This window comes from Tamandua tetradactyla, chromosome 6 (assembly GCF_023851605.1).
Source record: "Tamandua tetradactyla isolate mTamTet1 chromosome 6, mTamTet1.pri, whole genome shotgun sequence".
Lineage (NCBI taxonomy): Eukaryota > Metazoa > Chordata > Mammalia > Pilosa > Myrmecophagidae > Tamandua > Tamandua tetradactyla.
Window position 1 is genome coordinate 18833076 of NC_135332.1, and position 26106 is coordinate 18859181.

Below are 26106 nucleotides of genomic sequence, written 5' to 3' on the forward strand. Positions count from 1 at the left end.
CATACAGAAAAAAAAAAAGTAAGCAGAAAGATATAAGTGCTGGAGAAAATGTGGACAGAGGGATGGACCTTTGCACTGTTGAGAAAGAAGTAGAATGGGGCAGCCCATTTGTAAGTATAGGGTTGCCGTATGATCCAGCAACCCTGTCATTAGGTATAGAGTTGGAAGAACTGAAAACAGGGACATAAATGGATATTTGCACACTGGTGTGCATGCCCACCATATTCATAGCTTGAAAAGGATGGAGATGGCCTAAGGGTACAAACTGTGGTGTACACAGACAATGGAATATTGAACAGCTGCAAGAAGGAATGAAGTTGTTAGGCATGCAGCTAGGCGAATGGTCTTTGAGGACAGTATATTGAGTGAAATAAGCCAGAAACGAAAAGACAAACATTATAACACCTAAGTAATATGAACTATAATGTACAAACTCTGAGAACTGAATTCAATAAAATAGGTTATCAGGGAAGACTTATTGTACAGGCTTCTAGATTGCAAGCTCCTATAGCAGTCACATCTATTCCTGAGTTGTAACAGTTATTTCTAAATTCTGAGATGCTGAGCTCATTGTGTATAATCTGGTCACTCCCTGGAACTTAAGGTATCAGTGTGACACCTGAGACTCAGAGCTAGAGTTCTGCAGGTAAGAAAGTCAGCATTATTCCTTACAGCAACTGATTAAAAAGCAGAAAAAGAAATCAGACTTCAATTAGAGATACATAATGAAGCAGATCTGGTAGAACTAAGGTAAATCAGACTAAATGGTAAAGGATGATATTGACTGTGTTTTAAAACTTCAACTTTTGTGTGAGACCAAAGAAAGAGATGTTTATTTGGTACAAAATTTATATTTTCTATAGCACACTATCTAATTCAATTTGTATGGCCAGTTTATTTGGATGCCATAATTTCATGGAGCCTTTAATAGGGTGTGAGATCTTGTGACTTTGTACAGGTTAGTATGAAACCCCGATATACCTCAGAGTAATTTGGGCAGGGAATTAAAAAAAAAGTATTTGCAAAGTCCCCTTAAGGGACTGGGGAAAAATGTGGAAATATTAAATTTCCCCACCTGGGAAGTTCCAGATATTCTTGCAAGTATTGGGGTCTACCAATTTAATAGGCTGAGCCCTTGATCTTGGGGCTTGCCTTTATGAAATTTGCTCCTGCAAAGGAGAAACCAAGCCTACTTATAAATATGTGTTAAGAGTCACCCCCAGAGAACCTCTTCTGTTGCTCAAATGTGGCCTATCTCTCCAAGCCAACATGGGAGATGAACTCACTGCCCTCCCCTCTACGTGGGTCATGACTCCCAAAGGTGTAAATCTCCCTGGCAGCTATGAAAGTCAGCATTATTCCTTACAGCAACTGATTAAAAAGCTGAAAAAGAAATCAGACTTCAATTAGAGATACATGAATAAAGCAAGATCTGGTCAGAACTAAATTAAATCAGACTAAACGGTAAAGGTTTACCGTAATAGGGTTGCCATATGATCCAGCAACCCTGTCATTAGGTATAGACCTGGACAGGACTCCAGTATTTGTGGGATTGAGAAAGTCTTCTTGCCCAGAAGGGGGAAGAGAAATGAAACAAAATAAAGTTTCAGTGGCTGAGTGATTACAAATAGAGTGGAGAAGTCATTCTGAAGATTATTCTTATGCATATTATATAGATATTCCTTCTTAGTTTCTAGTGTATTAGAACAGCTAGAAGGAAATACCTGAAACTTGAACTGTAATTCAGTAGTCTTGATTCTTGAAGATGACTGTACAACTCTATAGCTTTTATAGTGTGACGATGTGATTGTGAAAACCTTGGGTCTGATGTCCCCTTTACTCATGGACAGATGGGTAAAATAAGGAGAAAAAATAAATTAATAGTAGGAGGGGGATAAGGGTTATGGGATGTTTGGGGTGTTATTTTTTACTTTTATTTCTTATTCTTATTTTTATTTTTTTGGGATGATGAAAATGTTCAAAAATTGGTTGTGGTGATGAATGCACAACCATATGCTGATACTGTGAACCACTGATTATACACTTTGGGTTATTACAGGGTATGTGAATATATCGCAATAAAAAGATAGTGTTAAACTTTTGAAGACCATATAAAAATAAAATGTTTACTTTAGAAAAATAGTGGAAAAACAGATTGAATTTTATAGTTCAAATCACACTTCATTTGTCTACTTGTAATAGTTACAGGTTACAAGAGTTTCCCAAATTAGCCTGCTCTAAGTGGCATATTTCTTTAGATCCCCTAATCTTTAAATGAATTTTAGCAATCACTCAATAAAATGGATACTGCAGAAATTGTCAACTTGATTTTTTACAAACTGCATTTTTCTATTACTATATTGTATTCTATATTTCAAAATTTCCAAGGGAATACCAAGAAATAGCAAAACTGTATATACAGTTGTATATTTCTACCTCCTTCCCTACCCCAACATGGTATTTGGGGCATCTTCACTAAATATCCTTCAAAACTATGATTTTGCTGGTTATAAGGTATTATATTGTTCACCTGCCACATATTAATTTCTTTTTTGGTTATCATAAATTATACTAATGAATGTCCTTCCACATAAATTTCTGGACATAACTTTGTTTCCTTAGGATGAAATTGTAGAAATAAAAACTATTGGATCAGGGTAGGTATAAATTTATTTGAATTATGCAATACATGACTATTTTATTAGAAAGTTTTTTAAATTAAAAAAACCAATTAAACGCACTTGAAATCTCACCACCCAGAGGCAATCACTGTTAATATATTTTGGGTGTTCTTTGACCTTTTCATGTGTATATATCTATATGTGTGTGTATAAATGTATCTCACACTATCAACATATATTGCGCTCTAACTTTTATTTTTCCACTTAGTGTATTAAGAATATCTTAGGCTAAGTACAATTTCTTAAAATACTTTTGACACTACTATTTATTGCTTCCTGGGAAGGTTTTACAAATTTCTATCCCTATTTCCTTTAACTCTCCAACAATGGGTTTTATCAGTTGATCCTTTCCACTTCGCTAGCAAAAAAAAAACACGTTATTTTAATTTTCTTGTCATCAAAAGAATTCAGGTGTTCTGATCTGATCAAGATGAGGCAGGAAATTCACACTTCCTGTTCCAAACACAGAGCAATGACAGGGAAAAATGTACAGAGAAGACAACAAAGACACAAATGGGCTCAAAAATCAGTCAAACATGCCAGGAACCAAACTGGTGCAAGGGGGCTGAAGCTGAGGGTCTGCGGGCTTAATCCCTGAAGAACCCTGCTTCTGATGGGGCTCCAGGGATGCCCTGGGCTGGCTGGAAAGGGGACCCCGACTTCTGCTTGGAGGAGCTGGGGGGGAATGGTGCCACCTGCTGTCACTGGCTGGAGCTTACAGCCACTGAAGGGTTGGAGACACCACACAAACCTAGTAACTGCTGGCTGTGTGATGGACTCCCACTGCCATTATAAAGAAGAGGAGGGACTGGGAGAATGGAGGAAGAGAGGGGAAAGTCCTCAAATTCAACAACAAAATACTTTGATCCTAGCTTGCAAATCAAAATTCCCAAAAGTGTTGTGAAGTAATTTAATGAAAAGAAAGACAACAAAATCAGCAGACCAAGAAAATATTTTAGATGAAAATAATTTTACAGAGTAGTTTGTCAAAGACCAAAAAGAATTATGTTTAGAATATTCAAAGAGCTAAATAAAGGAATTACAAAACCTTAAGAAAGAATAATACATTATGAAATAAAAAGGAGAAGAGAAACAAAAAGAGCAAAAGATTAAAAATTAGAAATGAAAACAAAATATGAAATAGAGAAGTTTTTGAAAGTATAATTAAGCATAGATTAAGAGGCCCCAATATAGATTTAAAAGGCATCTCACAAGTGAAGGGAGGGAATTTCACTGAAGTGATATTTGAAGAGAGAATAGATAAGGATTTTCCAGAATGGCTGAAAGACACAGGTCCTCGGTCTGAGAGTACTGAGCAGAATCCACACAAACAGATCTGCCCTGGTCATGCTGCAGTGAGACTGCATAGCCCAGAAATTCAGAGAGAATCTTAAAAATTAACACATAAAAGAGAACAAGATTACACTGATAGTAAGTTCCACATCAGCAATAGATGCTGCCCAAGACAGAAAATAACTATAAATTAAATTTTTATTTCCAGCCAAACTCATTCAAAAGACTGGATATTCAAACATTCAGAGGCTAGGAGAATTGGTTCTCTATAGATCCTCATGTAAAGAAGTACTAAAGAATGTGTATCAGGAAGAAGAAAAGTGAACCCAGAGGAAATGTATTGGGGTATAAATATATGCCAGTAATAATACTTGAAACTACAAGAGAATGAGGGAGGGGGTTTGACCAAAGTTAAAATATGCCTAAGTTCTTATGGTGGGGAGGAAACAGACTGAATAACCCTTTATGGAAGACATTAAACTTTTAGGGTAATCATGGAAATACCATCTATAGCTGCCTTTTCTACAGCAGGAGAAAAGGGGAGAAGGGTTAGGGAACACCGAAGCAATCCAACAAAAGGCAGGAAAGGTGTGTTTGAGTGTGAGTGGTTATATCAGTAGTTACAAATAAAAATGGATTAAATATATCTGGTATAGCAGGATTAAAAAATATATATCTAACTAACTGCTGCTTACAGAAAATACCATTAATAATCATAAGCAAAGGCTGAAAATAAAGAGATTTAAAAGAAATAGATAAATCATGCTGAACCAAAGATAAATCATTTTCAGCAAAGGCTGAAAATAAAGAGATTTAAAAGAAATAGATAAATCATGCTGAACCAAAGAAATACTAAACCAAAGACAGTACAGCAATATTAATATTAAACAAAATAGAATGTTAGGCAAAAAATATTGATAAAGGGAGACATTACAGGATGTTGTGTGACCTAAAAACATATAAAGCAAAAACTGACAAAAGACAAGTGAACAAATGTCAACAGGATAAGCTTGGTCTAAAAATTATATCTAGGGTCCTGAATGCAACCAACAGAGAAAGCAATCTTTTTAGGCACACATATTAACACTCATAAAAATTGATCATAAGCTGGGTAACTAGGGAAATGTCAATACACTTTTAAAAATCAGTATTATGCAAACAACATTTACTGACCACAAATCAGTTAATTTAGAAATCAACAATAAAAGACTATATACACACACATACTGATTGTAAACCCTAAAATACACCCCTAAAAACCTTATGGACTAAAGAGGAACTCATAATGAAAACTAAATTAATTATAACAGAATGACAATGGAAAAACAACCTATCAAAACTTGGGGGTTAATCTGATGGGCTAGGCCCTCAATCTTGGGGCTTGCCCTTATGAAACTTATTTCTGCAAAGGAGAAGCTAAGCCTGCTTATGATTATGGCTAAGGGTCACCTCCAGAGAACCTCTTTTTTTTGCTCAGATGTGGCCTCTCTCTCTCTCTAAGCCATCTTGGCAGGTGAACTCACTGCCCTCCCCCCCCCCCCACGTGGGACATGACTCTCAGGGGTGTAAATTGCCCTGGCAATGTAGGACCTGACTCCCAGGGATAAGCCAAGCCCTGGCATCATGGGAGTGAGAAAGCCTTCTTGACCAATAGGGGGAAGAGAAATGAAACAAAATAAAGTTTCAGTGGTTGAGAGATTTCAAACAGTCAAGAGGTTATCCTGGAGGTTATTCTTATGCATTATATAGATATCCCTTTTTAGTTTATGGTGTATTGGAGTGGCTAGAGGTAAGTATCTGAAACTGTTGAACTACAATCCAAGAGCCTTGATTCTTGAAGACAACTGAATAATTATAGAGCTTTGAAGGTGTGACTGGGTGACTGTGAAAACCTTGTGACTGACACTTTCCTTTATCCAGAGTATGGACAAATGAGTAAGGAAAAAAAGGAAAAAGACAAATAAATAAATAATGGGGGGGGAGTGGGATATTTTGGGTATTCTCATTTTACTTTCATTCTTTTTTTTTTTTTGGAGCAATGAAAATGTTAAAGAACTGATTGTCATGACAAACACACTGCTATATGATACTACTGTGAACCACTGATTGTACAATTTGAATGATTAAACGGTATGTGAATATATAATGTATCTCACTAAATTTGCATTTTAAAAAAGTAAAAAAACTTGGGGGTGCAGCTAAATGAATATTTTGAGGGGAATTAATAGTGGTTATGTGTATTTTTTTAAAAAAGATTGAAAATGTAAATAAAAAAGCTAAGCTTTCAAGTTCAAATTAAAAAACAAAGTAACAAGTAAAGTAGAAGGTCAGAAATAATAAAGATAAGAACAGAAAGGAATGAAGTATAAAAGAAACTAAAGGGTATTAAAAAAACTGGCAGGCTAGGACACTGCTTTTGCTCACTGTTGCATTCTCAGCATGATGCTGAGCGCCTCTTTTTTGAAGAAAATTTAGAAAATAAAGCTAAGCAAAAATGTAAAAAATATCAGTATCTCAAGTTTCTACCAAAACAATTCTCTCCATTTTTACTCCTTGCTACCCTTCTCTCCACCGTGGACGTGAAGTCCCTTGGGGACTGCCCTCCCCCCACCCCACCCTGAGCTACTTGGATTCACTGGCCCCACTGACAGCTAAGGGGCTCCTGGAGGGCCGCATCCCTGGGCTGGCTCTGCCTTGGCAGGCGAAGAGGCCTCTGGGGGCTCCAGCTGCTCCTTTCAGAGGCTCCCCAGCCTCTGTATTCCCCTGAGACTCAAGCCATGTAGAAGTGAACAACTTGCAAATTGAAATGCCCAATAAGAAGGGATTTGTTGAATGTTTGATGGTATCTCTGTACCATAGAATAATATAGTAAGCAGCCATTACAATTCTCTGTAGAATACTTAATGACATAAGAGGAAATGCCCATAATATATTGGTTGAAGCAGATTTTAAATAGAAGATGCTGCTTTTGATCCCATTAAAAAAGAAATTTATACATAAACTTATAGTAGAAGGAAATAATCCCACATCTTGATTACCTCTGAGTTACGAGGTTGCAGGTAATTTTTAATTTTCTTTTTGATGCTTTCATGTATTTCCAGATTTTCTACAATGAGCATATATTATTATTTACTCTCTAAAGCATGCATTATTTTTATAATCAGGAAAAAGGCAAAATAAATTTTATTTATTTAAAATAAAAGAACCCCAGGATCTCGCTGGCATAGGTCTAAAACTCAGGCACATGTGCTGAACCCCCAAGGAAGGTCTTTGGTGAGGACCTCTGTGGAGGGGATTTTGAGTTGGGGGGCCTGGGGCACAGAGCTAGAGTCGGGGGTCCAGGAACTCACCAACCTCACCTTGGCCTGTGTTGCTTCCTGGCTGGTGAGCACGAAGAGGACATCCTGGGTGTGCAGCAGAGACACGGGCAGGTCCAGGAGGGAGATATACTTGCGGACCAGGTTCACAGACTGGAGTGTCAGCACAGAGCACCCTGGGGACCGGAGAGAAGAGAGGAGTCTCGTCGCTTCCAGGCAGATTCTCCCCTGAGCCATCTACTCCCGCACTGGGATCGGATCATGCCCCCCATAAAAACATGTCCACGTTCTAACCCCTGATCCTGTGGGTGGGAGCCCGTTTGTAAAAAGGACTCTTGAATCTATTAAGGCATGGACTCATGAACGAATAGGATCCTCAAGGATCTACTGAGATGAGGCCGGACTGAATTCACAGCACTGAAGCCCTTATCAAGAGAAGAAATTTGGACACAGTCAGTCATTAAAAGCCACAGGTCAGTAGAAATCAGGGAACAGACACAGGGAAGAGAGAAATGGCCACGTAAGGGAGGACGGGCAGAACTCCAGACTCCAAGAGAAGGGAGCCCTGCTGACACTCTCCTGTTGGACTTCTTGCCTCCCAAACCGTGAGACATAAATCCTTGTCGTTTAAGTCACCCATGGTGTGGTATCTGTCATACCAGCCTGACAAACTAAGACACCTCCCTTGTGGCTCAGGACAGTGGCTGTGCAGTTGCCAGATGACCCCAGGAAAACGAAGCTACTCTTGGCCCATTGGTCTGGCAGACAGGAAGAGCAAAAGGGCCATAGAAGTCCTGGCTGGCTACCCTCTATACCTGTGTCCCTTAGCAAGAAAAGGTTTGTGGCTAGAGATTAGGATCTGGCTACCTCAAGGCCAAAGGAAAGGGGAGGCAAACAAGATCCTCTCATTAGATGAGGAGGCCAAAGACCTGACTCTGTCACTAAAGAACTGACAGATGTGGGCAAGTTCCTGACCTCTCCAAGCCTCAGTTTTCTCATATATAAAATGGGGTTGGAGTGTGGAGTCTGTCTATTTCAAAGGTCTGATGAAGGAAAGAAATGTTCCCAAAACTTCACAGTCCTGGTTAGGTCAGAGAGGGCACCTGCTCCTTATGCTTTTCAGTCCTGCAAGGTACATATATTAGTCTCATTTTACAGTGTCCTGCAGTAAATGGCCAAGTAGGGTCAAATACCTTTAGTGTGTTAAGAAGAGATAGGGGGAAGCCATGCTGGGTGGGTGGCAACATGGCGGTCAAGCACAAGGCCAAGTGGTCCCAGAATCTGCTGCCTGTGAAGTTTGTGCAAAGGTGATTGGACTCAGAAACCAAGAAACAACTAGAAGAGGAAGCAAAGAAAATCATTAGTGAAGACACTGGTACTTGGCCTTGCCAGGGCTTCAAGAGAAAGAGAGTTTCATAACAAAGAGTGCAGGTTTTATGCTAGTGAAGACCTTCTCTATGGGAGAATGTCGTCAGAGGAGCCGATCCTGAGATTGAGAAATTAATGCTTCTTATGAATGCTAAGAACAAAGCAGAAGATACTGACGATGGAACAGTGGAGTTCCATGTGTCCAGTGAAGAAATGGCTAGAAGAGATGCGATGTTGGTGGGAACAATTGGAAAAAAGTCTGCCCAGAAAAGAGAAAAGCCAATTAGGAAGAAGATGAAAATGGAGTAAAGATGATGTTCTTAAAGCCCCAAGATTAAAATGAATGCCTTAAGATATGGTTCCAGGATGCTTCATGAAATTTATCTTTTGGAACTCAATCCAATATTATGTCCAATTCTCTATAGTTATTAATACTATAATGTTTATCTGTAAAGAAATATATGATTTTGGAAACATGCTATTTTTGAAACAGATGTGTGATGGATGTTATACATCCTTTGCTTAATAGTATTCACTGAAGTGGGTTTTTAGCCCTTGATGTTCAAATATACATATGTACATGGATGTCTCCTAAAGATTTTTTTGACACTCCAGCAGGACAGGGCAGACTCGGAGCCTGACCAGCGCTGTAGCCTACCCTCCTTCCCCTCCTCCTCCTCCTCCCTTTGCTTGGCCTAGGGCAGTGTGCGGTGTCTTTGCTCATTCCCCCTAACATACTTCTTAGAGGGACAGCAGCTAGCAGCCTGTTGCAAAAGGGACAGGCCTTACCTTCAGGTAACTTCCCTTCTGAGCACAGGGTCCTGGAGGAGGGGAAGAAGAACAAGTGTGGTTAAGCATCAATTCATCCCTTTGTCGTTGACAAAAGGGGCCTTTCCAAGCAAGGCCTCTGAGCCCAGGGATCCTTCCAAGGAGGTTTCTAGGTGGTTTCTTCTGCATAAATCACCATAGAGATTTCTGGATTTCATCCCTCTGTCCACAGCTAAGCAGGTGGGCTCCTCACCCAAGGCCAGCCAGACCAGCTGGCCTGGCAGAGGCTTCTGAAGCGCCCTGGCCCATGCTATGCCCCTTATTGATGCAGGCAGCTACACTGGACTCTTTGAAGTTTTCTGCTTTTGAAATTGAAATGTGAGTATGGTGGGAGACTATTTTAAAAATATTAATTGATATTTTTTCCCCCTGATATTGACATTTTTTTTTCCCTCTTTAACCCTTCCCTCCCCTCTCCAGGACAAAGCAGTGATCCCCAAATCTCTTTCAGCTCTGCTATTTTGAAAGCTGGCGGGGAGAGAATGTTAAAGATAATCCCAGGACCAGCCATGCGGCCCCAACCACACCCCCTCATATAAAAAGGGATTCTTGGAGCAGGGAAAAAGAAGATGTGAGAGAACTGATAAATGAATGGACCTGCCTCCCTGGCAGAGCCCTGAGAAGCAGACAACACAGGAAACAGATTTCTGGGATTCTGAGGAGAAAGGTGACTTGCTCTACTCTCTGAATAGAGCCCGGGGGATTTTCTGAGTTTGAGGTGTCAGGATTTCCAAGGAGCGAGTTGGGAATGCAGGATCTAAGTTAAGGAGTGAAGTGGCCCTGGAGACATACAACTGGAAATCAGTGGCACTGAAAGCCATGGAGGAACAGGGCCTGAGGGGGGCCTGGGGTTGGGGAAGGAGCCCTGGGTATGGGAGCAGGGAAGGGTCTTTCTGCCAGAGGAGAAACAGGACAAGATGGATGGTAGCCAGAGAGGGAGGGAAGAGGGCACATTCCAGTGAGTGATAGGCAGGATCGAGTGCCACAGAAGAGTCTGGAAGAAGCTTAATCAGTCTGTCAGCCAAGAGGCCACTGGAAACGGTAGAGAAGACAGTGTCAACAGATCAGTGGGGTGGAAGCCAGGTACAGAGGGAAGGAAGGACAGGCTTGGCTATAACTAGCTGGGCCACTAGAAGCAGGGGGACAGTGGAGAGAAGCACTGGCGTCCAAGAGCCACTCAGGGTCTGCCATCACGAAGGGCTCCCAGGTTTTGGGCTGCCCCTTCCAGGAAGGGCCTCCAGCAGCACCCATGGAACCTATGTGACCAGCAAGTGTGCCCATGGCTGTGGGTCTGTGTGCTCCTGGCAGAGGCACTCTCTGGGGAGCTTCTGCCTGGAGCCCACTTAACCATCTAGTACAACAAGGGTCCAAGAGAAAGGTCCAGAACAAGGGCAGCTAGAAGGGAAGAGAGGGGAAGAGGAAGAATTGGACATTGCTGTTAGATGCTTCAAATCATCATCTTATTTCCTCAAAGCCGTCCAACAGGTTAGGTGTGAATATCTTCATCTTACAGATGACAAAAGGAAGGCATGAGGAGGTGAAATAATTTACTCCAGTCCCACTGTTACTTACACACAGAAAGTGACAATGAGGTACCATTCAGAGCCCTAGGAGAGGAGACAGGAGATTTGAATTCTGGTTTCTGCTTTGTCTTCAGGGAGCTGTGCAATTCTGGATAAATCCTCTTATACTTTGTTTGTGCATGTTAGGCAAAGGCTCCAGGAAACCTGGATTCTGAAGCCCACTTTCCCCCTGGCCTGAGGCGAGTCTGTTTGCAACTTAGCACCACAGAGGGGCTTCCACTGCTTGGCATAGCCACCAGCCACTCTGGTTTCAGATCCAGGAAGGACAAATTGACCAAGTTGGCTATAAGTGGCCATACTTACGGGCAGGAAGGGGGAGCAGGGACAAGCCCAGTGAGAGAAGGTTTTAGAGGATGAGGGTCTGGCTGGTTCAGGGATGAGCAGATGGAGGGTGTGAGGTGAGAACAAAGAATCCAACCTCTGGATACGGCTTCCAGATGGGCCCCAGCTAGCCTCAACACAGCTGTGATCAGGGGATGGGGAGAGCACGTGTAATGGGCATAGCATTTCCGTGATCATGGATTAGGAGCTGGCTGACAAAAACTGATGAAAATGGGGAACTGCCAACAGCTAGGATGGAAGCCCAGGGGCCTTTTTGGAAGACAACATCAGGTGCTGGTACAGGGAGAATTCTTGGTAGGGTGAGATGTTCCCAGGGGACTGATAAGAACTCCCAGGGAGTGTAAGTGTGGGGGGAAGAGGAGGCTCTAAGGCCATTTTTGAAGAAACATGGACAAAAAATTGAGTGGATCTCAGGCATATTAATACGTGGTATTATCTCAAGCACAGCGACCCAGGCTAGTGTGTGGAGAGGATCCTGCAGGACCCCAGTCCAGGAAAATGGCTCTAGGAGGTTCTGTGTGCAGGACGCTATTCCCTTGGGTTCTCCTCCCCTGCTTGCCCCACTTCAGTAATGATAGAATGGGACTTATGTCCAGCTAACCTCAGGTGCCTCCACAACCTGCCTGCTCAGGGGTTCTTGGTTTGTGGGTACCTGAGCAGATCTGATCTTCTCACTGGTGCAGTGTAAATATTGGGTCAAAATGATGAGGCCCCGTGTGCAATGGGAATGAGGCAGGGCCACTGCTCCAGGTCTCTCTCGATGGGCCCTGCTCTCTTCTGCAGTCCTGGGAGTCAAGGCTCTCAGAGTAACCCCTGGCTAGAAAAACCATTCCTGGGCTACCAAAGTTTTCCCTCATATCTTCACAAAAAACAGCATCTCTGACTGTGACTGGGTTGTATGTCTTTCCTGAATCTGAAGGAGCCTCACACAATCAGCGGCATGTCTCTTCCACAGGGGTGGCCCTCTGACTGGGCAAGAAGTCGATGGTCTTTGGAGGAGGGCAGGGCAACAATGCCTCCCTCATTCTGCAGGCAAGGAAAAGGGAGGAGATGTGTAAAAAGTGTCTGTGGGTGATTGTTTTAGCATCTTCTAGTAAGTGGCATATAATTTAGAATTTAGGGACAAGGCTGGGGAATCCCCTTACTGGACCTGTCTTCACATGTGGTGGACAGAACAATGAACAGATATCCAGGAATGCTGGATTCCAGTCCTGCTTCTGCTGTTGTTTTACCAGGTGATGCTGGGCAAATCACCTCACTGCCATGGTAAACTAAAGCAGTTGGACTTAATGACAGATAAGGTGGTTTCCAAGTTCACATGTTTCACTGTTCTAGTCTGAGCATGTGGGGTGTGTTTAGATGAAGGCGGTAATCCTTCACCGCCAAGCTGCCCCTTTCCTTCCTCCATGGTTAGGACAGACTCACCACCCAACTGACCCTAAGCCTAGGAGGAGTACTTGCCCAGAAAATAGGACACATGGTCTGAGTTTGTATGATCCTGGAGGCACACAGTGTCCCTGAGGTCCAATCTTTTTACCTAGAAAATGCACTTAAATATCTGTACAATATGGGGTCTATGAAGAACAAATGGGATTTCACATTATGTATGTATATCCTCCTTCCCTCAAAAAATTTGAGATAGCACATAAAATGTACAATATCAGGTAACAAAATAAGTGGGTATCGGGGTAGAAAAAGAAGATAAAGCTTGGAGAGACACTGATTCACAGAACTCGTTCTTTTAAGTCTTGTACAAGTCCTACACGGGGTTGTAAATTTGGCCCTACAAGCTTTCTGTGGTCAAAGCTCAGCTGTTTTGACAGAGTATTCTTACAACTAAGATTGAGGGAAATTTCCCACGGGAGGCACAAGGTGAGATGTAGAGAGCAACCTGGCCAACAACAGTTAGAGAATAATTCACCAGAAAGTTTCATGGGCATCAGATGACAAGTGGGAAAGTGCTTCAGAAACTGGAAACCCTAAACCCATTGACAATCCCTCTCCCACCTCCATCACCCAGAGGATCCTACCTCGCGGCCACGTAGAGAGCCACGTGGTTGATGTGGCCACTCACTCCCCCAGCATCGAAAGTCACCACCTGGAGAGAAGCACATGGTTTTCACTTATGACTGTCTGACTTGCTGTTGAAGGGGAAATACCCTCAAGTTCAAAGTGACTGTTCCCATTCGCTCAGGAAGGAAGGGGGCCAGCAGGACTCTGCAGCTTTCCAGCTGAGTAGGTCTGGGCTGCATCTGAACAGATCAGGGTCGGTGGTGTGTGACAACTGGCTCCGTTGAGTCTCCGTGGGTGTTACAGGGGATTCTTGCTCCTGGCCAGTGGAGCAGGACAGAACTCAGTCCTGGGAGAAACTGGGGTTCGGAATATCGGAATGTGTCTGTGTGGCCATCGGGACACCCTGCTTTCCTGGTGGCTGCTGTGTGAACTTGCTGCATGTAGATGCTGCCTGGTTGATGTGGGCTCTCCACAGCATGCCATACCGAGCATGTGGGAAGCTTTGAGGGACAATGTCTGCACAGTGTCCCAGAGGGCCCATCTTTTCATCGGTAAAACAAAGATAAATAGCTGTAAAATAAGGGGGCTGTGAAGAACAAATGAGATTTCATATGTATATTCTGAGAAAAGCATCTTTGTTCATAGATTGCCTCTGTGTCCATTTCCACAGATCTGCTTATTAACAACAAGCTGCATCTAGGGTCTAACATTTCATTTCTGCATAGATAGATTAAAAAAAAAACAAAGGATAGTTTGAATAATATTAACAACAAAAGGATAGCTTGATAAAGGAAATATAAGAAAGAAAACAAGAACTCAGGAAAAGCTCAAGAGTCATTGGAAGAGGTATGTTGTCCCCAAGGAAAGAAGGTGACAATGTGGCTTAGTAAGGGAGCTGGGTGTTGTAATGGAAATAAAAAGAAAAGAATGAATTTTCTCTGGTGCAAAAAGAGAAAGAAACTTCCTTTCTTCTCCTTTTATTTCAACATTTACTTTATAATACTTTTAAGTTTTCTCTGTCTCTGAAATGTAGGAAAATCTTTTTAAAGGTTAAATAAGCCCCTGCAAATGTCACTTCTCAAGAATGTTTCAAGGACTGAGACAATTCCTTGAAATGTAATCATCAGGGAAGCTGGTGCCCTTAGGCCCCAGTTTCCTAAAAGGGGATGAGCAGAACTTCAGCTGTTCTGCTCCTCCAAATTGCAAAACCCCCTGCCCCCTCCCACCCCACCCCTCACCCCCATCCAGCCACACAGCCCTCTTGGCAGCATGTATGGAGAGGGACCTGCTCCGTTGTATAACAAGGCTAAACTCACTTTCTGTCCTTGCAATCTCTTTAGCACACTGCCTGTGGCGTACCCTCTTCTGGTTTCATGCTTATTCGCTAAAAAACATTTTTTTCTCTTCTACCTTTCTGGAGAGGTTTTCTGGGTTGGGAGAAGATTGTTTTTATTTTATTTCCCTAGCAGGGTCTCTTGACATTCTTATCTGTGAGGGAATGAGGTATTTGGGGTAATCAAATGCTCTGGTAAGGAGGGCTGTCATGTCACTATGTGCTGCACTGCATACATACCACACACACATACACACACACACACCACATACCACACATACACAGACCCATATTCTACACATCACATACACATATACCACACACATATACATCACTACACATACCACAGCACACATATACACTACACATACACACACCACACCATACACACACAGATACACCACACACATACATGTCATACACACACAGACATCACACACATGCACCACACCACACCACACACACAGTACATATTTTTTTACCACCACTTTTTTTTTTTTACCACATTTTCTACCACAAGACAAAGGTAAGCGAAGTGTCAGGCAATGCAAGAATTTTAACAATAGAATGCCAGAACTCAGTAAATTTCTCTAACGATTAGTATTATTATATCTCTCTCCCGCTTTGTTTACTGTTATATGCTCATCAGTGGGGTTCCAGCAGGAACGGATAAAAATAATACTTTTCCTGTTTCTACCCTTCGCCTTTTTCTGTCAACGCTGTTGCTTGCATGACCCCCTCACTTTCAGGGCCCTGGAAGACAACAGACCTAGCATCTTGGACAGGTGGACAGGTGTATCTTCATTGAGAAGTGCTGTAGCTATGTCGGCTGACATTACTGAGTGCTTACTATGTGCTAGGCTCTGCATTGTAAGGACTTTGGCTTCCAAAAAGAGGATCTTTGTCTCAGCTCCCCCCTCGGGGGGTAGGGGCCATGAGCCCAACTCCCCTCCAGGGAGGGCAGGGGGCTGGAGATTGAGTTTAACCCCGTGGGCACTGAACCCACCAATCACACTTCCGAAATGAAGCTCCACAGAGACGTGGGACTCTGGGAGATGCAGTGACCTTCCATGAGCGCCACGAGGGCGGCCTTCTGACTCCACGTGGAGAGGACACAGAAGCTTCATTTGCGATCCTCCCAGACTCTCGCTCTATCTGTCTCTTTTCTTAGCATCTTCTCATTTATCCCCTTGTACTATAATATCATTATCACTGCACTATAGCATCACTGTAAGTAACAGCACTTTCAGTGAGTTCTGTGAGTCATTTATTGAACCTTAAGGGTGGTGGGAACCCCCTAAATTTGGAGCTAGTAGCCAGTGGTGCCAGTAGAGTCAGCCTAACTCCGAGTAGTTAGTGTCAGAATTGAATTGAATTGCATTCTCACTTTTGGCCACAGAACTATGTTTCATGCCCAGAGGATATCGGAAGGGAACCATATTTTAAGATTTCCTCCAAAATAGTAAAGAAAGCATCTTGCCAACTGTGTTTGTTGTAATTTTTGCGTTCACAAGCTGCCTGCTCCACACACCTGTCCAGCACAGGCAGGGACCCCAGAGCTACAGAAAGGAAGAAGACTTCGAAGGAACACCGGGCTGGGCTCTGGTGTCCCGGGCTCTGTCGCACTGGGCCAGGCCCTCACCTTTAGTCTAGTAAGGGAACTGTTCTGATAGGTCACAGGCGGGCAATGGAAATAACCATAGAACACAATGCCTAACCATCAAACACTAGGGTAGCCTGGGTGGACGTCTTTGCGTCTGGCCACTGTGAGACTGGGAACATCGTGAACAGTAACTTCATGGGAATCTCAAGGTGGTTTCCTGATAACAGGGAGAAGGATGTTTGTGCCAGTGGACTGGTCCCTTTAGTTAAAACCAAGAAGCTCTCCAGCACCTCTTCACTTCCATTTTATCTCCTGCAGTGATTGACACACTTCCCTGGGACACAGTTTTCTGTGCAGGAAGGCTCTGCTTGTGCCAGGCAATAAGAGCTGAGGCTCATTATTAGTAGACGGTAGCAGTACATGTTTCTATCTCCCCCAACCACATTGCTTGCTGGTTCCTGAACTGTCTTCAGAATTTCAACCCTTCTGTGCAAAGATCAGGTCCACAGTGCAAATCATCCTTGGAAGGATTCTCAGCCTCTGATTCCTTGGTGGGTATGAGGGCTCAGAAGGAGGAGTTTGTGGTACCAGAGAAGTGGGGTACTGTGGTTTACAAATTCCAAACATAGTGGAATGTTTTTTTAAAAATTTATTTATTAACTAAAAAAATAAACAAAACAACATACATAATCAGTAATTCACAATATCATCACTTAGTTGTATATTCATCATTTCTTAGAACATTTGCATTAATTCAGAAAAAGAAATAAAAAGACAATAGAAAAAGAAATAAAACGAACACAGGAAAGAAAAAAAAAAGATTATACATACCATACCCCTAACCCCTTGCTTTCATTGATCACTAGCATTTAAACTAAATTTATTTTAGCATTTGTTCCCCCTATTATTTATTTTTATTCCATATGTTCTACTCCTTTGTTGACAAAGTAGATAAAATGAGCATCAGACACAAGGTTTTCACAATCACACAGTCACATTGTGACAGCTGTATCATTATTCAATCATCCTAAAGAAACATGGCTACTGGAACACAGCTCTACATTTTCAGGCAGTTCCCTCCAGCCTCTCCATTACATCTTGAATAACAAGATGATATCTACTTGAGGCATAAGAATAACCTCCAGGATAACCTCTCGACTCTGTTTGGAATCTCTCAGCCACTGACACTTTGTCTCATTTCCCTCTTCCCCCTTTTGGTTGAGAAGGTTTTCTCAATCCCTTGATGCTAAGTCTCAGCTCATTCTAGGGTTTTTCTCAATCCCTTGATGCTGAGTCTCCGTTCATTCCAAGATCTCTGTCCCACGTTGCCAGGAAGGTCCACACCCCTGGGAGTCATGTCCCACGTAGAGAGGAGTAGGGTGGTGAGACTGTTCGTTGACTGGAGACAGGGGCCACATCTGAGCAACAAAAGAGGCTCTCTTGGGGGTGACTCTTAGGCCAAAATTTTAAGTAGACTTGACCTATCCTTTGCAGGGTTAAGTTTCATATGAACAAACCCCAAGACTGGGGGCCTTGCCTATAGCTTTGGTTGTCCACCCTGCTTGTGAGACTATCAAGAATTCAACTTGGGGAAGTTGAATTTCTCCCCGTTCTCACCACTCCCCGAAGGGGGCTTTGCAGATACTTTTCCACTCACTGATCGAATCACTCTGGGATTCATCAGGGCATCACTCTGGACAAACCAGCAAAATCTCATGTCCTACCTGAGATTCCAAGTACTTATGGCGTTCAATCAAACTATCTATATAAGTCATATTGGGAAATGTACTAGCCAAAATACAAATTTTGTACCAAATAAACATTTTTTGCTTTAGTCTCACACAGAAGGTGACATTTTAAAATATTAATTACCATCTATTTTCAGCACCCGGCAGTAATGACATTCCTTTGTTCTTCCTCATGAAAAATCATTTTTAAAATTGTACCTTGTACATTTCACTATTATTATACACTCTAGGCATTCCTAGATTATACCATCTCATCTTTAACACCTATCTTTCTTTCTGATTTCATTTATGTCCCCAGCCCTCCTCCCTCTATCATTCTCACATGCAGCTTCATTCAGTGTTTTAACATAATTATATTACAGTTAGGTAGTATTGTGCTGTCCATTTCTGAGTTTCTGTATCCAGTCCTGTTGCACAGTCTGTATCCCTTCAGCTCCAATTACCCAATATCTTACCCTATTTCTATCTCCTGATGGTCTCTGTTACGAACAAAGTATTCCAAGTTTGTTCACTAATGTCAGTTCATATCAATGAGACCATACAGTATTTGTCCTTTAGTTTTTGGTTAGTCTCACTCAGCATAATGTTCTCAAGGTACATCCATGTTGTTACATACTTCATAAGTTTATTCTGTCTTAAAGCTGCATAGTATTCCATTGTATGTATATACCACAGTTTGTTTAGCCACTCGTTTGCTGATCGACATTTTGGCTGTTTCCATCTCCTTGCAATTGTAGATTATGCTGCTATAAACATTGGTGTGCAAATGTCCATTTGTGTCTTTGCCCTTAAGTCCTCTGAGTAGATACCTAGCAATGGTATTGCTGGGTCATATGGCAATTCTATATTCAGCTTTTTGAGGAACCGCCAAACTGCCCTCCACAGTGGTTGCACCATTTGACATTCCCACCAACAGTGGATAAGTGTGGCTCTTTCTCCACATCCTCTCCAGCACTTGTCATTTTCTGTTTTGTTGATAATGGCCATTCTGGTGGATGTGAGATGATACCTCATTGTGGTTTTGATTTGCATTTCTGTAATGGGCAGGGATGTTGAACATCTCTTCATGTGCCTTTTGGCCATTTGTATTTCCTCTTCTGATAGGTGTCTGTGGTTTTGATTTGCATTTCTGTAATGGGCAGGGATGTTGAACATCTCTTCATGTGCCTTTTGGCCATTTGTATTTCCTCTTCTGATAGGTGTCTGTTCAAGTCTTTTTCCTATTTTGTAATTGGATTGGCTGTCTTTTTGTTGTTGAGTTGAACAATCTCTTTATAAATTCTGGATACTAGACCTTTATCTGATATGTCATTTCCAAATATTGTCTCCCATTGTGTAGGCTGTCTTTTTACTTTCTTGATGAAGTTCTTTGATGCACAAAAGTGTTTAATTTTGAGAGTTCCCATTTCTTTCTTTCTTTCTTCAGTGCTCTTGCTTTAGGTGTAAGGTCTATAAAACCACCTCCAATGATAAGATTTATAAGATATTTCCCTACATTTTCCCCTAATTGTTTTATGGTCTTAGACCTAATGTTTAGATCTTTGATCCATTTTGAGTTAACTTTTGTATAGGGTGTGAGATATGGGCCCTCTTTCATTCTTTTGCATATGGATATCCAGTTCTCTAGGCACCATTTATTGAAGAGACTGTTCTGTCCCAGGTGAGTTGGCTTGACTGCCTTATCAAAGATCAAATGTCCATAGATGAGAGGGTCTATATCTGAGCACTCTATTCGATTCCATTGGTCGATATATCTATCTTTATGCCAGTACCATGCTGTTTTGAGCACTGTGGCTTCATAATATGCCTTAAAGTCAGGCATCGCTAGACCTCCAGCTTTGTTTTTTTTCCTCAAGATGTTTTTAGCAATTCGGGGCACCCTGCCCTTCCAGATAAATTTGCTTATTGGTTTTTCTATTTCTGAAAAGTAAGTTGTTGGGATTTTGATTGGTATTGCGTTGAATCTGTAAATTAATTTAGGTAGAATTGACATCTTAACTATATTTAGTCTTCCAGTCCACGAACGCGGTATGCCCTTCCATCTATTTAGGTGTTCTGTGATTTCTTTTAACAGTTTTTTGTAGTTTTCTATGGATAGGTCTTTTGTCTCTTTAGTTAAATTTGTTCCTAAGTATTTTATTCTTTTACTTGCAATTGTAAATGGAATTCGTTTCTTGAATTCCCTCTCAGATTGTTCATTACTAGTGTTTAGAAACACCACAGATTTTTGAATGTTGATCTTGTAACCTGCCACTTTGCTGTACTTGTTTATTAGCTCTAGTAGTTTTGCTGTGGATTTTTCAGGGTTTTCCATTTTTTTCCCTATAGTTTCTGTTTCTTGTTGGATTTCAGATGTTCTGTCCTCCAGTTTTGAAATCCTATGTTCTGTCTCTCAAAATCTACCATTGTAGGTTTCCATTGTTTTTTTCATCTCTTCTACTGTGTCTTTCATTCCCATAAGTTCTGTGATTTGTTTTTTCAGACTTTCAGTTTCTTCTTTTTGTTCTTTCCTTGCCTTCTTTATATCCTCCCTCAATTCATTGATTTGGTTTTTGATGAGGTTTTCCATGTCTGTTTGTACATTCTGAATTGATTGTTTAAGTTCCTGTAGGTCATTTGAATTGTTGGTTTGTTCCTTTGACTGGGCCATATCTTCAATTTTCCTAGTGTGATTTGTTATTTTTTGCTGGCATCTAGGCATTTAATTACCTTAATTAGTTTATTCTGGAGATTGCTTTCACTTCTTTTATCTAGGGTTTTCTTGCTGGATGAATTTATTGTCTATCTGTTCTTTGACATTCCGTTCAGCTTTATCTGGACCTTTAGCTTAAGTTTTGCTTAACTGAGGAGAATTTTTCAGTTCTTGTTTTCTTGTTTCTTGCCCTGCTTGTGTGGTGCCTTACCCCCCGCACACACTTAGGAGGGTCTACTTAGATATTATATACCCCAGCCAGATTTTCCCAGACCAAACTGGCCTCCTATCAAGAGGAAAGAGTCACCTGCATATGTTTTCCCTGAGGGTGTGACCCAGCAGGTTGAAAGACTTTCCGGTGAAGTCTCTGGACTCTGTTTTTCTTATCCTGCCCTGTGTGTGGCGCTTGTCTGACTGCAGGTCCCACCAGCATAAGATGATGCGGTACCTTTAACTTTGGCAGACTCTCCCTGCTGGGGGCGTGGTGGAGACAGAGGAGTGGTTGTAGGCTGGTTTAATGGCTTCAAATTACCAAGCCCTGGGGTCTGAATTCCTTGATGGAGGGATTCCACCTGAGTTGGGCATCACCCCTCTCCTGGGGAAGGCACAGGCTCCACACAAGCCCCCAAAAGAGCTCACTTCTACCTATGCCTGGGGCAGTTGCAGCCCGAAAAGTCCTGCTGCCACATCCAGAGGCAGTCAAGCCTTTGTAGATGCACAGCCACAAAAACCTCTGTTTCCTTCTTTTTTTTTCCCCCCTTTTTCTGTCAGTCCTGCCCCCTTGGCACCGGGGCAAAAATGAGCAATCTCCACTTTGATCAGGTTCACCTAAGCTGGGGGCCTATTTTTAGTAGTCAGAATTTGTTAATTAGTTCCACAATTGGTGTTTAATTGTGCCCAGTCCCTGCTGCTGGTAAAGTCCTTTCCTTGCCCTCTGGGAAGTGGCCTGTGGGGGAGGGGCGCTGGCCGTCGCAGCTTTGGGAACTCACGGTTTTGGGGGGTGCTTGCAGCCGGTCCAGCTAGTCCAGTCTGGGGTACGCTGTGTGTCTGGTCACTGACGTGGCCCCAGGAGCTGTCCTATACTGCTTCTGGTTATTTAGTAGTTGTTCTGGAGGACGAACTAAAATGTGTTTTTTCAGGGTTTTTGACATATGGTATCATATCATCTGCAAACAGTGATAGTTTTACTTCTTCCTTTCCAATTTTGATGCCTTGTATTTCTTTTTCTTGTCTAATTTCTCTGGCTAGAACCTCCAACACGATGTTGAACAATAGTGGTGATAATGGACATCCTTGGCTTGTTCCTGATCTTAGGGGGAAAATTTTCAATTTTTACCCATTGAGGGTGATATTAGCTGTGGGTTTTTCATATATTCCCTCTATCATTTTAAGGAAGTTCCCTTGTATTCCTATCTTTTGAAGTGTTTTCAACAGGAAAGGATGTTGAATCTTGTCAAATGCCTTCTCTGCATCAATTGAGATGATCACGTGATTTTTCTGCTTTGATTTGTTGATATGGTGTATTACATTAATTGATTTTCTTATGTTGAACCATCCTTGCATACCTGGGATGAATCCTACTTGGTCATGATGTATAATTCTTTTAATGTGTTGTTGGATATGATTTGCTAGATTTTATTGAGGATTTTTGCATCTATATTCATTAGAGAGATTGGTCTGTAGTTTTCTTTTTTTGTAATATCTTTGCCTGGTTTGGGTATGAGGGTGATGTTGGCTTCATAGAATGAATTAGGTAGTTTTCCCTCCACTTCGATTTTTTTGAAGAGTTTGAGGAGAGTTGGTACTAATTCTTTCTGGAATGTTTGATAGAATTCACATGTGAAGCCGTCTGGTCCTGGACTTTTCTTTTTGGGAAGCTGTTTAATAACTGATTCAATTTCTTTACTTGTGATTGGTTTGTTGAGGTCATCTATTTCATCTTGAGTCAAAGTTGGTTGTTCATGCCTTTCTAGGAAGTTGTCCATTTCATCTACGTTGTTGTATTTATTGGCATAAAGTTGTTCATAGTATCTTGATATTACCTCCTTTATTTCTGTGGGGTCAGTGGTTATGTCTCCTCTTCCATTTCTGATCTTATTTATTTGCATCCTCTCTCTTCTTCTTTTTGTCAATCTTGCTAAGGGCCCATCAATCTTATTGATTTTCTCATAGAACCAACTTCTGGTCTTATTGATTTTCTATATTGTTTTCATGTTTTCAATTTCATTTATTTCTGCTCTAATCTTTGTTATTTCTTTCCTTTTGCTTGCTTTGGGGTTAGTTTGCTGTTCTTTCTCCACTTCTTCCAAGTGGACAGTTAATTCCTGTATTTTTGCACTTTCTTCTTCTTCTTTTTTTTAAAATTTTTTCTCTCATAGAGTTTATTGTGAAATAAAACATATACAAAATAGCAATAAATTTCCAAGTACACTTTAACAAGTAGTTATAAAGCAGATTTTAAAGTTTGATAAGGGTTACAGTTCCACAAATTTTCTTTTTTTTTTTTTTCTAGCTGCTCCACGACACTGGAAACCAAAAGAAATGTCAATATAATGATTCAGGAATCATAATCATTTGTTAAATTCTCTCTTTTCTGTTATACTCCTCCTTCTTTTCTTTTCTTTTTTTTTGTGGAAAATATCAAATCTACAAAAAAACCCAATAAATTTCAAAGTACATCGCAACAATTAGTTGTAGAACAGATTCCAGAGTTTGGTATGAGTTACACCTCCACAATTATAGGTTTTTGCTTCTAGCTGCTCTAAGGACTGGAGACTAAAAGAAATATCAGTGTAATGATTCAGCACTCATACTCATATCTTAAACCCTAACTTCTTTGTCTAACTCCACCATCAACTTTGATATTTCTCCCACTCTTTAGGGGTACTAGGGCTATGCCCATTCTAACTTTTTCATGTTGGAAGGGGATATCAATAATAGGGTAGGGGGATAGAAATATCTGATGTTCTAGAGAGGGTGGCCCCTCAAGGTTTCAGGACTAATTTGGTCCAAGGACCTATCTGGAGGTTGTAGGTTTCTAGAAAGTTATCCTACGGCATGGAATCTTTGTGGAATCTTATATAATGTCCTAGGTATTCTTTTTTTTTTTTTATTAATTAAAGAAAAAAAAAGAAATTAACCCCACATAGAAATCATTCCATTCTACATATGCAATCAGTAATTCTTAACATCATCACATAGATGCATGATCATCATTTTTTAGTACATTTGCATCAATTTAGGAAAAGAACTAGCAAAAAAACAGAAAAAGATATAGAATGTTAATATAGAGAAAAAATAAAAAAAAATAATAGTACAAAAAAAAAAAAGACAGACAAAAAAAAACCTATAGCTCAGATACAGCTTCATTCAGTGTTTTAACATGATTACTTTACAATTAGGTATTATTGTGCTGTCCATTTTTGAGTTTTTGTATCTAGTCCTGTTGCACAGTCTGTATCCGTTCAGCTCCAATTACCCATTATCTTATCCTGTTTCTAACTCCTGCTGGACTCTGTCACCAATGACATATTTCAAGTTTATTCTCGAATGTCGGTTCACATCGGTGGGACCATACAGTATTTGTCCTTTAGTTTTTGGGTAGACTCACTCAGCATAATGTTCTCTAGGTCCATCCATGTTATTACATGCTTCATAAGTTTATTCTGTCTTAAAGCTGCATAATATTCCATCGTATGTATATACCACAGTTTGTTTAGCCACTCGTCTGTTGATGGACATTTTGGCTGTTTCCATCTCTTTGCAATTGTAAATAACGCTGCTATAAACATTGGTGTGCAAATGTCCGTTTGTGTCTTTGCCCTTAAGTCCTTTGAGTAGATACCCAGCAATGGTATTGCTGGGTCATATGGCAATTCTATATTCAGCTTTTTGAGGAACCGCCAAACTGCCTTCCACAGTGGTTGCACCATTTGACATTCCCACCAACAGTGGATAAGTGTGGCTCTTTCTCTGCATCCTCTCCAGCACTTGTCATTTTCTGATTGTTGATAATGGCCATTCTGGTGGGTGTGAGATGATATCTCATTGTGGTTTTGATTTGCATTTCCCTAATGGCCAGGGACATTGAGCATCTCTTCATGTGCCTTTTGGCCATTTGTATTTCCTCTTCTGATAGGTGTCTGTTCAAGTCTTTTTCCCATTTTGTAATTGGGTTGGCTGTCTTTTTGTTGTTGAGTTGGACAATCTCTTTACAAATTCTGCATACTAGACCTTTATCTGATATGTCATTTCCAAATATTGTCTCCCATTGTGTAGGCTGTCTTTCTACTTTCTTGATGAAGTTCTTTGATGCACAAAAGTGTTTAATTTTGAGGAGCTCCCATTTATTTATTTCCTTCTTCAGTGCTCTTGCTTTAGGTTTAAGGTACATAGAACCGCCTCCAATTGTAAGTTTCATAAGATATCTCCCTACATATTCCTCTAACTGTTTTATGGTCTTAGACCTAATGTTTAGATCTTTGATCCATTTTGAGTTAACTTTTGTATAGGGTGTGAGATACGGGTCTTCTTTCATTCTTTTGCATATGGATATCCAGTTCTCTAGGCACCATTTATTGAAGAGACTGTTCTGTCCCAGGTGAGTTGGCTTGACTGCCTTATCAAAGATCAAATGTCCATAGATGAGAGGGTCTATATCTGAGCACTCTATTCGATTCCATTGGTCGATATATCTATCTTTATGCCAATACCATGCTGTTTTGACCACTGTGGCTTCATAATATGCCTTAAAGTCAGGCAGCGCGACACCTCCAGCTTCGTTTTTTTTCCTCAAGATGTTTTTAGCAATTCGGGGCACCCTGCCCTTCCAGATAAATTTGCTTATTGGTTTTTCTATTTCTGAAAAATAAGTTGTTGGGATTTTGATTGGTATTGCATTGAATCTGTAAATCAATTTAGGTAGGATTGACATCTTAACTATATTTAGTATTCCAATCCATGAACACGGTATGCCCTTCCATCCATTTAGGTCTTCTGTGATTTCTTTTAACAGTTTTTTGTAGTTTTCTTTACATAGGTTTTTTTCGTCTCTTTAGTTAAATTTATTCCTAGGTATTTTATTCTTTTAGTTGCAATTGTAAATGGGATTCGTTTCTTGATTTCCCCTTCAGCTTGTTCATTATTAGTGTATAGAAAAGCTACAGATTTTTGAATGTTGATCTTGTAGCCTGCTACTTTGCTGTACTCATTTATTAGCTCTAGTAGTTTTGTTGTGGATTTTTCCGGGTTTTCGACGTATAGTATCATATTGTCTGCAAACAGTGATAGTTTTACTTCTTCCTTT

At 41.0% G+C, this 26106-nt stretch overlaps 1 protein-coding gene and 1 pseudogene across 1 annotated transcript in view; one reads left to right on the top strand and one right to left on the bottom strand.

The window, feature by feature from the left end:
• PIGL (phosphatidylinositol glycan anchor biosynthesis class L) overlaps nt 1–26106 on the bottom strand; it is a 127479-nt gene that overhangs the window by 3263 nt on the left and 98110 nt on the right. The window contains exons 4-6 of the mRNA XM_077163972.1: nt 13443–13510; nt 9449–9480; nt 7334–7467 (exon numbers count right to left, since the gene is read on the bottom strand). Of these exons, the coding sequence (XP_077020087.1) occupies nt 7334–7467; nt 9449–9480; nt 13443–13510 (234 nt within the window). The remainder of the gene's footprint in view (nt 1–7333; nt 7468–9448; nt 9481–13442; nt 13511–26106) is intronic.
• LOC143687223 (M-phase phosphoprotein 6 pseudogene) lies at nt 8315–9155 on the top strand (annotated as a pseudogene).